General features: G+C 31.4%; 1 protein-coding gene across 1 annotated transcript; it reads right to left on the bottom strand.

Moving 5' to 3' along the window:
• Positions 1-9,741: 9,741 nt before the first annotated feature.
• LOC149141622 (GDSL esterase/lipase At1g71250-like) lies at positions 9,742-11,580 on the bottom strand. The gene is made up of 5 exons (XM_089451282.1): positions 11,294-11,580; positions 11,068-11,186; positions 10,732-10,968; positions 10,380-10,638; positions 9,742-10,252 (listed from the first exon to the last, which is right to left on the bottom strand). Exons 1-5 carry the CDS (start codon positions 11,544-11,546, stop codon positions 10,032-10,034), a joined length of 1,089 nt encoding a protein of 362 aa, XP_089307408.1. The 5' UTR covers positions 11,547-11,580; the 3' UTR covers positions 9,742-10,031.
• Positions 11,581-12,536: the final 956 nt, after the last annotated feature.

Raw genomic sequence — 12,536 nt, 5'->3', positions numbered from 1 at the left:
TCAAAAAAAACAAAAATAATAATACATACATTATTTATTTTTAATAAAACATTTCTTACAAGGTTCCATCACAATTTTGACGAGAATTGTTCTTCGTATTCTTTACTCTTACAACAGAGTTTGACAAAGTGACAAAGTTTGACAAAATCTAAAGTATGGGGAGCATGAGTTGGAAAATTCGACGTTTACCATTAAATTAATAATGAATTTCTACCACCCACTCACTTGTTTGTCCGTACCAAAGTCTCCTAGCATGAGCTTCCAACAGACGATTTTTGCATTCACATACGAAAACATGACATCGAAAGTTAAAATAATATGTTCGTTATTTATAAAATGTTAAATTAAATTCTTCATTATAAAGCTAAGTTAATAATTAATTTATATGTTGATTATAAAATAAGGTTTCTAAATTCTGTAACGAATAGCGTTTATTTTTCTGCGTTTTCTTCTTTAAAAAATTTAATAAGAGTTCTTAAAAAATAATTGAATTATAAAATTTACAATATCAAGGCATTTGAATAAAAATGAACATTAAGGAATCCATTACACTTAGGAAATTGTAAAACAAATAGTTTCCATTGTGTAATTTGTGAAATTTCATCTTTCCTACAATGATATGTTGTAAGAGCATAAATTTTAATGGTTATGTTTTTCAAGCGTGATTAGGATTTATTAGGGTGGTTCTCCATGTAGGTGAGATATTTTTATGAGTTAGGTTTTTATTTGTATTGGTTGAAATATTTGTTTTAATTAAATTAAATTTGAATTTTTTGGAATGTGCGATAGATTTTTATTTCAAGAAAGAATTATTATTGATAGTTTTTTAATGTAGTTTATTTAGAAAAATATATAAACATGTTATGTAAAATATTATGAAGTTTTTGGTTGGACCTTTTTAAATAAGTCTTGTTTAAGCTAGGAATAGGCATGGTGTACCTAGTGGTTATAGTCATAGTATAAAAAATCAGCCTCCTACAAGATTTCCCTAGTTAATGATTCCACTAGTTAAAAAATAATAATAAAATAATGATTATTTAACCTTAATACCAGTGTAGGGTGATTATTTGCAAACATTGTGTATGGTTGGATCACTCTAGGATTATACAAACTTAAGAGATTCCACACACAATGTATGAAAAACTTTTTTTTTAAAACATGGTGAATTGGTACGTTGGAGTAATTTGAGCGAGATCCAATATCAAATATTCCAACACCCATTATAATACAAAGAGTATATCTAATAGCCCACAATATTAATATACCAATAGCTTATGAATTATCAAGGATTGATATCTCACGTGGGAGAGGATGCATACTCTTCAATCCTTATCACAATGGACCAAAAATTTCCATTCGAATCGAACCCAATGGATGGAGAAAATGCCATGCTCTTAACCACTCAAGCTACTAACCAAGGAAACCATATATGAAAAATTCAAGGACTAATCTATTGAGAAATATAAGTTAAAAGAATTATACTTGATTATAACCTATGTTTTTTCCTTTTCTAGGTTACAAAGCTCGGGGAAAACCCTAGAGTATTTCCCCTTATTACGAGGATACACCCAAGGTAAACCCTAGAATCTCTAGGGAACATGATCATTCAACAAGAAGGCTCAAATTCATTACAATAATATACTCATTATGAGCTCTCTTGAAGAGTGGTACTAGTGTCGATCTTCATAGCTATATTTGTCAAAAGAAATTTTATTATTAAAGAAGATGACTTATTAAAGTATGGGTCAGTAATTTCTAGGTCAAAGCCTCCATTAGAGGCTTCTAGGATTTGTCTTGAGTCAAAAAATTCATTATCATTTTTATCAGACCCTTCTTTGGCTTTCGTATCATGTAAAAAGAATTATTTTTGAGTAAAAAAGGTCATTTATCTCCTCCACACCAAGTTAGCCTTGTCCTCATGAAGTCGACCTAAATTAGGGTTATTCGAACTAGCAAAAGGGCTATATAGAGAGAGGCAACTCGACCTATTTGGAACAGTCATTCAACAAGTTCGATCTACAAGAAGAAGAAGAAGCAGAAAAATAGAGTGAATTTCCTAGAGAAGGATAGAAGAAGTTGGAAGACCTAAATCAAGTTCTTGGGCAATCTATCTCTCACACATGTGAATTTTCTGGGCTATAGCTGGGCCTGAAATTCTGAATCCACTGTAGGTTCAAAATCTTGTTGTTGGGGCCAAAAATCTGTAGTTGGGGATTGAAATTATGGATTGTAGCTACTACTGGAAAGCTGCCACTTGGAGACTTTGATAAGGATCATCTATTGGAAGAATGGATGATTTGGTGATTGGAGGAGGTATTTGTCGAGGTCTAAAGGGTCTTTGATTGTCTCACCTTGATTTGAATCTACTAGTGGAAGAGTTGGACCGGTTTTTCCCCTCAGAGGGGTTTTCCCTCGTTGAGTGCATACATCTTGTGTCTCTTATTCTTGGTATTCATACATTTAATTTGCTAATTTCTTGATGAAATGTAAACTAATAAAGAAGTAAAAGAAGCCAACATAACTCACGAGTAATTATCAATAAAGAGGAATCAAACCCTAATTCTTATAATCATTGATTTCTCAACATGGTATCAAAGCTAAGGTGAAAGAAGAGCTAATTGAAGATCACTTTGTTGGCTATCATTTGAAGGAGGAAAATAAATCTTGGAAGGATAGGTTACTCCCTGAATGGCAAGTTACTTGAAAATGGGACTCAATATTGTGAGAATTGTAGTAAGCTAGATTGGAAGGATCATCTACAATCTACCTAGGAGGGTCAAGAGTGAAGGATTCTTGGTTGCATTTACAGGTACACTTGATGATGATAATGCATGGATCATTGATAGTGGAGCCCCAAGACATATGACGGAGAAAGTGGAAAAATTCATACTCTATCAAGGGAACCATCATCACATGCAATGGAGCTAGGAGAAAACAAAAAGTATGCAGTCAAGGGTCGTAGATATAGATCATTGAAGTTAGAAGGTGGAGCAAAACCACACCTCAACAACATCCTCTACGTCCCAGGTTTGAAACAAAATTTATTTTCCATTTCTTGTTTAGAATATACAGGAGATATTGTTGCTTTTGTAGATGGTGAATTTTTGGTTTGGGAAATGATTCAAGTATTGAAAAAGAAAAGGTTATTGGAGTTCATGAAGGAAGATTATTGGAGTTATAACACCATCTCTTCAATCCCTATTCACATGGAGATTAATCCTATCAAACTTTGGCATAGAATATAAGGGCATATTCATTACAAGATCATGCACTCTTTTAGTCAAATGGTAATCCTTCCAGCACTCCTTCAACAATTCCAACAATCCAAGCACTAAGAAATCCTTCCAGCACTCCTTCTACAATTCCAACAATCCAAGCACTAAGAAATGCAGGGAGCACTGCTTTTCTTATAATAGATAGAATGGTAATGAATAACATGTACAATAAATATTTAATAACAATTTGAAACACTCAAGTTGCTCTTATTTCCCTAGGTTACAATCTTAGAGGGAGTGGCCGAGTTATTATTAAGAGATGAAAGGGTGAAATTGATGGACAAGTTAATGAAACTAAAAACATCTGTTTTTTGGAGTTATTATTAAGAGCATGAAAGGGTGAAATTGATGGACAAGTTAATGAAACTACCAACCAGTGTTATTTGGAATTGGACACATGTTATCAATGGTTTGAAACGGGTGATCATCTTATTAGGAAATACACCTTTCCACTACTATGACAAGTGTATGTGTAAGGTGTGTGTTACATTTTGTAGTATTCCCATTATGGTTAATCTTGATAGGTGTCAATTAACAAATGACATGGCAAATTTTTAATGAAGCTTTGTAAAAAAATAATTTAAACAAGGTTTAATCATGTGATTTAGATATGCAAGGAAGTTAGTGGTGTGAATTCAATCCATTGATATTGTGGAAGAAACAAATATACTCGCATCTTTAAATTTAAATGATCCAATTAATTTTTTTTATTAGTAAAATGATTAAAGTGCTCAATTCCAATAAAAAGATCCCTACTATCCTAATAAAACACTCTTATTTATGAAAAAAAAAAATCTTTTATATAATTTATCCATAAAAACCATCTGGTTTATCTTCTCAAGATCCAAAATTAATATACATTTCAGTTGTTTGCAATTTAGTAAAACAGGGATATGCAATTTGACCCTGGGGACGGGGACTACCCAGACATAAGATACATTTCAGTTGTTTGCAATTTAGTAAAACAGGGATATGCAATTTGACCATGGGAACGGGGACTACCCAGACATAAGAACGATGGCTATATTAGATTTTAAATTTTTTTATTTGTAGTTTGGTTATATGTTTTACAAATATGAAATAGGAAAGAGACTTGTTTTTGTTTATAGGTCTCTATTATTATAAATTTTTTAACCATCATGTTATTTTAATGATTTTATATTTTGGAAATGTGAATTGTATTAAATTTCAATGTTTATATAATATATATTTATATATATATATATTAAATATTATATTATATTAAATTAAATTAAATTAAATGAAATGAAATGAAATGAAATGATAGATAGGATAGGATGTACTTTGATGTTTTTTATTTTTACCGGCCATGAATATGCAATATAAATTTCATAATAAAGAAAATTATTTAATAATTATAGTATATTCCATTAAAAAAAACTAAAAACAACGGGCAGGTTTATTCTGAATTTTGAACTACGATGGATTTTGCAAAATATGAAACATTCACCTGTATGATGCTCAAGGTTAATATCTCTTACGCTTTTGCTTGTTAGGATAAGCTTGATCGTCTAGGTAACAACTAATCAATAATTAATCAATCAAGACTCAAAGTCTGCACACAATCATGGTTTCAGCTATTGACAGTATCTACTCCAAACACAATAAGAATCTACTCCAAATACAATATGCGAATACAATATGAATGTACAATGTGAAATCTAAATTGTTAACTAATGATCGATAATTTTAAGCTCTATGTATGTAAATTATTTTACAACACCAAAAATATTGGCTTTATAATTATTGATAACTCTAAGCCTGATGTATATAAATTATTTTACAACAAAATATCAATAATTATTTATTTATTTATTAAAAAAATATCATATTTGAATAATAATAAATTTGTTAAAAGACTTAAAAGGTATTAAATTTGTTTTTTTATACAATAATAATTAAACTATTAATCTCAAAAACTTCTTAAACAAAATGTTGTTTTATTAATTTTTTTCTATTTTATAATAAAATCCTCCTCATATCTATAAAAAGTTAATAATGATTGATAATTTAAGCCTCATGTATGTAAATTATTTTACAACAAAATATCATTTTTTTTATCATACTGAAATAACAATCAATTTTTTAAAGTCTTAAAAACTAATAAAAAAACTTACAATAATAATTAAGTCATTAATCTCAAAATTTTTTAAAAAAATATTGGTTTTTTTTTTCTATTTTATAATAAAATGCTCCTCATATTTATAAAAGTTAACTTATGATATCTTTTATAAACATATTTCTTATATTTTTTATTAGATTATAATAAAATAATATAATATATAATTTGAGAAGAAAAAACCTAGATCCATTTAACTTTTGATCTTTATAATTGTTTATTTTATTTTACTTTTATGCAATTCTACTAGTCAAAATGTTTAAATGTTGGATAACATTCTATATTTTAAGTCTTTTTCATTTTGTCATCCACATAATACAATAAAACAATATTTGCTAAAATTTACAAATTGAATTAATGAAATAGTTGTTGTTAATGTAAAAAGAAGTTCAACGCCCCAAAATTCCCCTATTATAACAACATTGTATAATATTGATATTAAATATTTGTAATTCCATTAAGAACCAAGTTAATAGAAAAAAACATAAAAAAATCTATAATGATGGAAAATGAACAGACATCGATAATTTCTCAAGGGCAGCAAAATTATGGGATTGCTCCTAAAAGCCAAAAACAAATTGATGAGGAAAAAAAATATCTTATAATCATGAAAAATTAACCAGACATCAATCATGTCTCACCAGAAACGAACGAAATTACAAGAGGCTCTTCTCAACCGCAACGAAATTATGGGAAGCTCTTCTCACCCGCAACGAAGGTTCCCTATTTACCTACATTTATCCGAGTGACCTACATTTATCTCACTAGTCGTCTTTGGTCCTTGAAAAGAATAAAAAATTACGAAAATTACAGGAAGCTCTTCTCAATCGCAACGAAATTACGGGAAGTTTTTTTCACTCGCAATGAAGGTTCCCGATTATATTATAATATATAATTTGAAAAGAACCAACTTAGATCCATCTTAACTTTTGATCTTTATAACTATTTTTTTTATTTTACTTTTATGCAACTCCACTAGTCAAAGTGTTTAAATGTTGAATACCATTCTACATTTTAATTATTTTTCGAGTTTCCCATCCACATAATACAATAAAACACTATTTACAAAATTTACAATTTGAATTAATTAAATTGTTGTGGTTGACGTACCAAAAAAACATCAACACCCCAAAATTCCCTTACTATAACAAAATTGTACCATATTAAAATTAAATATTTGTAATTTCATTAATAAAACCAAGTTAATAGCGAAAAAAAATCCTAACAAGCTGTTATCACTCCTTTATCACATAACAAGATGTTGCCACTCCTTCTGTCCACAACTCCTTTTGCAACCTGACGTTACTCAGCATACTCCTTGCTCTCTCTAGAAGAGTCCTATTCATGCGTTCAGCAACTGCTCTCTCTAAAAAAGTCCTGTTCATGCGTTCAGCAACTCCATTCTGATGAGGAGTATAAACCTTAAAAACATCAATGCTTATAATACCGAAATCACAAAGCGAACTCGTTTTGCATTTGACTAATTTCTTTAAGGCATTAACACGCAGGACAGCCACGCTAGCATTGAATTAAATACCAGCAATCACATACGCAGGTTTAAATAAAAATACCTTTACTACACCAGCGCTGTCATACCACCTCGAGCGTCAACGAAACAGGTTTAGAATGCGGACCTGCGGGGATATGGCAGTAATAAAACATATACACAGCCAAGTCTATTCCATTGAGCTTAGGCGCAGCCCGCTCCAACCGTTATGAACGGAGAAACACCTCCACGCAGCAATCCAGGCAGCAACAGCAACACGCCTTTGCGCTCTACCTCCAACTGCTCTGATACCACTTGTTGGAGATTAGATGCACAGTAGATTAAACAAAAAATATTCAGCAAATAAATCAACCACATAAGACACAGAAATTTAACGTGGTTTACCCAACACACAACATAGGCATCGGCAATTCTTATTAATGAAACAGGAGATTACATAATTCAATCTTCACAAACTCTCACTGTCATAAAACAATCTGTATGGATACATGTTATATAGCAAAACTAATCTAACTGCCTCATAAATCCCCTCACATCAAATTTAGGATGCATTAACTCCCTCCCAACAAACTGGATCTAATGTAGGAACTAATTCCTATTGTTGTCACACATTAAATTTTTTACGTAATTTATGAAACATAAAATCTCAACAAAATTAACCGGACATCGATGATTTCTCACATTGAATTTACAGGAATCTCTTCTCACCCGCAACGAAATTACCGGCAACGAAGATTCCCGATTTACCTACATTTATCCCAGTCCTCGTCTTTGCTCCTTGAAAAGAATTGAACTTCTCACCCGCAACAAAGATTCCCGATTTACCTACATTTATCCCAGTCTCGTCGTTGCTTCTGGAAAAGAATGAGTTACTAATTCTGACTGATAGAAGGTCAACAATATTAAATGGCCATTAACTAACTGCAAATCAATTTGAATACAAAGTCTTGACTAACAGCAAATCAATATGTATTACCAAAGCTTTATCGCCGGAGGCAGATATGCTTATTGAAACCGGTAGGTTCAATCCAGGTTCCAAAAGTGAAAAAACCACCGCTACATCTAGATTCGATCCAAGTCCCAGAAATTTAAAAAACTCTCCTACATCATACGGCTAATCAGATACGGAGGTGGCTTGGGATTAATTGGCAGAATGATACTCTGAATAAACGTAAGTCTATGCCCCCAAGCCTGGGTAAACCTCTCCGCTACCTCACACACAGAATTGGATGTAGCGGCAAAATAGTTCTGCCTGCAATGACAGAGAGATATATGAGAGGCCCTATTATATTTCATAGTTAGGTGGAGGATACATTAGTTAGGGTTTTGCGAGTTAGTTAGATAGTTAGCAAAAAACAGACAATAGATCTAATAATTTAAAACATTTTAATTATTTAACCCTCAATCCCATTATGCAAACAAGGACACAGTAACCATTAGGAGAATTGTTTTCAAAAGAAAACACCTTACAACGTAACCAGACTATAACGTTACTCCGTCATAAGAAATCATTGTAACCAGGCAATAATGTTACCCCGCCATAAGAAATCAATTCATTCATGTGCCATGGGCAGACCATATGGCATTTAATTATTAATCCACTAGTATATTATGCGAGTCCCAAGGTTAAAGCTTTAATGTTAGACAGAGTACAAACAAAATCACAACAGATTAACATTCGCATCGTTCAAATAATATCTATTCATTTTTCACATTGATTATGTTTGAAATTCGTTCGGTAATGTATTCAATACTACACAAAGGGATATACGAATATAAATATGACTCGTGAGATACAAATGTTGGATGTCGGATCTAACTAATGGTAAATCACTTGGTAAGTTTTGTGTTTTAATTTTATTGTTATATATATATATATATATATTTTGTTTACAGAGATGTATATATTTCATATATATTGTTTACCGATCTCTATAATTTCTTTGCTTTTGAATACTAGTCATAGATTTAACTCATGATATATATTATAATAATGATAATAAATTATTTTTTAAAATTTGAAGTATCAGATTAATATATAAAATTGTCTTGTTTATGAAAAAAGAATTTATTTTATATAATCCATCCATAAAACCGTTTTGTTTATTGGAAAAGGAACTTTTTGTATAATCTTTTTTAAAATCCAGAATTAAGAGACATCTCTTTTGGTGATTAAAATATTTCAGTTGTTTGCAATATAGTAAAACACTTCTCAAGATCGAGAGTTAATATACATCTCCTTCTCTTTTGGTAATTAAAACATTTCAGTTGTTTGCAATTTAGTAAAACAGGATCTCATGATATGTGATTGACCACGGGGACGCGGACTACGCCGACATACGAACGATGGCCATATTAGATTTTATATTTTTTTATGTGTAAATATGAAATAGTTGTTATGTATTATTATAATTCTTTTTTATTTTAATCATTATGTTATTTTAATGATTTTTAGATTTTGGAAAGGTGAGATATATCATGAAACAAATATTTCAACGTTTATAAATATTTTTTAACTATTTAATTTAATTATATTATTTTATATAATTAAGATAATTATTTTTTTAATATATATATATATTCTAAATATTAATCTTTAATATAAATAATAATAATTACTATACATATATATAATAATAATAATTACTATATATTTATATAAAATTATTATTATATATTTATATAAAATAAATGATGTATTTTGATCTTTATTTATTTTTACCCACAATGTATCTACAATATAAATTTACATAATAAAAAAAATTATTTAATAATTATATTATATTCAATACAAAAATACAAAAAAAACAACGGGAAGGTTCATTCTGAATTTTTGCATTTCATAATTAATCAATCAAGACTCAAAGTCTGCACACAATCATGGTTTCGCCATGGCTGTCGATGGATGAAAAAAAAAGGGCAAACAATTATGTATTCCCACTGGTCAACTGGACCTCTAAAAAACAATGAAGTAAATAATTATGTTTGCCCACCGGTCAACTGGACTACCACGACATACGAACGATAGTTGATAAGGGTGAATAATCTGAAATGCTTCAGCCTTGACCATTACCCAATTACAAAGTCAACGAAAATAATGATCTCCACTTCAATGTTTGTGCACCAGTTTTTTGAGATTGAAAGGTGTAATGAAGGATGTATTTCCATTCCAAATATTGCGAGAAACCATCCGGTACACTTTCTGAGTGGGATGGGTTCCATCCCAAAACACGTATTTCTCTGGACGTTTGCAAAGAAAAGCATTGTATTCTACACGCTCGTTCTTTGGAATCTCCAACCCGCAAGACACAGCCGTGTTAAATGGCCCCGCTCCACAGCACACAGACGTCGTGTTTTAAAACCTGCAAACCATTGCATTTAGTCAATTCACAAGCCAATCCACGCTTATAACGTTTTTGAAATTTGTACTTGCTATTGAAATATTACTGTATTTTACCATGGGATTCGCCGTGTTGAATTAAGTTAAATACGAAATCATATGCGTTAGCTAGCAGGATCGTTGCGCCGTCTAATTTTTTGTTCAGCTGATTTACGAGCAGCCTGAGACCGTCATTAAATGCCACTGCCAGCTGATTTGCAGTTTCCACACATTCACCATTATATGCCTTCACTCCAGCGAGCCTTGAATTTGGAGTACATCCCAGAACAGGGCTGTTTATTACAATGAAGTTTCTTGCCCCCTCACTGTATAGCTTCTGCAACATCCACGAGATAACCCCAAATTTAACGTAATGGAACAATAAGCCAATAAACCGGGAAATACAAAATCATGAGAGATTCATACGTACCAACAAGTGTTCGTTATATTTACTAAGCAACAGCTTAACGAAATCCTGGGCACTTGTAGACTTTTGGAAGGTGGTATTTGCTAAATAGTTGAGGCCAATATCATTGCCACCACTGGTAATGGTATACAAGGACTGGGATAGATATTCTTTTGCATAAGAAGCTCCTCCAAGTTTTTTCCCTAGACGCGAAGAATAATTGGCGAATTGGCGTATCTGGAGACTTAAAGGGATGATATTCTGCATTGCGAAAACACCACCAACGTTTAATTGCTTATTTTCAACATGTAAATTCATGGGTCTCAATTAGAATGAACATGTATCTATTTTGGCACTCACCAAGTAATTCCCCGTGGAATCTAGTAATCCGCTTCCTCCAGATGCGAAATTGATACCACGAGAGAAATCAGATCTTGGCTTCAGATAGGGAGGAGGGAACGGCAACCTTAACTTAGTAGCTGTGAATACAAATATCATACGTATATTAATCATCTAATGATAGAATCAACCATATAGATATCGCTAATTGAGATAATTAGGCGAATAAGTAAGAGAAAAAAATTACCGATAAAATCGAATGCAGTTCGGCCATTAGTGAAACGACCAGTTGGGTGATGGAAGAAGGTCTCTCCGTATGGCGGAAAATTAGCTTTGGAGGTTGTGTTGGCAATGAAATTGTTGGTACCAGCGTCTGCTAGAGAATCCCCAAAAATGAACATGGCTGGGACGTTATAGTGAATGGCAGTAGCGGAAGGAAAATATAAAAACAATATAAGAGTTGCGCTGGAGCAGGCAATAAACATTGAAAAGAACTCCATGATAAAGGAATATGAGTGCAGGGAAGTAAGGGAGGTGTGGATGGATGCAGATAAGTGAAAAGAAAGAAATGCATTTATAGAGATATGATACACGGGGATGAGGAGGCAGGTTTTCTGGAAGCCATGACATTGTCGTTCCCATGTGGCGTTCAGAACACGTATTTGGAAAAAGAATGAGCGGCGGTAAGGTGACAGCAAATCGCAAATAACGCGGATATTCGTGGTCGTGGATGGCGGCCTGCTCCACATTAAAATATATAAGTGTCAACTTCACTTCACATTATGAAGAGCTCCTTTTTAAATATTTAGTTTTTTCCTTAATATATATATATATATATGTTTTAGTTCATTTTTGCCGTCAGTACAATGACCCAGATTAATATAATCAATATCCAATAATCATAATCATAATAATCTTTGTGAACACAATAACCATAATTAATACATTATATTATAATTTATTTAAAATAATAAGTAAATAATTTAATAATAATAACAATAATTATTTTTTAATTAAACAAATAATAATAATAATTTATAACATAGTTAATAACAGTGAGCTTTCTAGTTTTAATAATAATTAATTAAATATTATTACTATTTATTTATTAATTATGAATTAATTATTTAATGAATATTATTAATATTAACAATATTATTGATGATGATGATGATAATGATTAACCTCTACTAAGACCAACGTAGTTTATCACACCTTAAGAAAATAGAGTCTAATTGACATTCTTCAAAATCTTGTTTTTGTGATCAAGGAGCAGGGAAAGAAGAGTTCCAAGATGGCTATAGTTGGGCTGGTTTAATAAGTCAAGAAGATTGGAGGTGTCACTGATGGTAGGGAATTGACAGCGGATGTGGACAAGAGTCGGCAGTGTAAAAAGAAGTGATTTTCATCTCCCACCTTCTACTTATCACAAATCTAACAAATTCTATCATCCCAGATAGACTTGGGAGTAGACCCCATCATCAAATTAA

The sequence above is a fragment of the Pinus tabuliformis genome, chromosome X (assembly GCF_031772625.1).
Source record: "Pinus tabuliformis cultivar Carrire ecotype Pingquan chromosome X, CPIR1, whole genome shotgun sequence".
In the NCBI taxonomy this organism is placed as follows: Eukaryota; Viridiplantae; Streptophyta; class Pinopsida; order Pinales; family Pinaceae; genus Pinus; species Pinus tabuliformis.
This window is presented reverse-complemented; position numbering and strand designations above follow the sequence as displayed.

Bases quoted from the DNA above. Each gene is read 5' to 3' on its own strand.
- LOC149141622 (XM_089451282.1), bottom strand. From the start codon at position 11,546: ATGGAGTTCTTTTCAATGTTTATTGCCTGCTCCAGCGCAACTCTTATA. The intron at 10,969-11,067 runs GTGAGTGCCAAA...TTCGCAATGCAG, and splicing joins ATTCCACGGGGAATTACTTG to AATATCATCCCTTTAAGTCT. The intron at 10,639-10,731 runs GTACGTATGAAT...TGGATGTTGCAG, and splicing joins AATATAACGAACACTTGTTG to AAGCTATACAGTGAGGGGGC.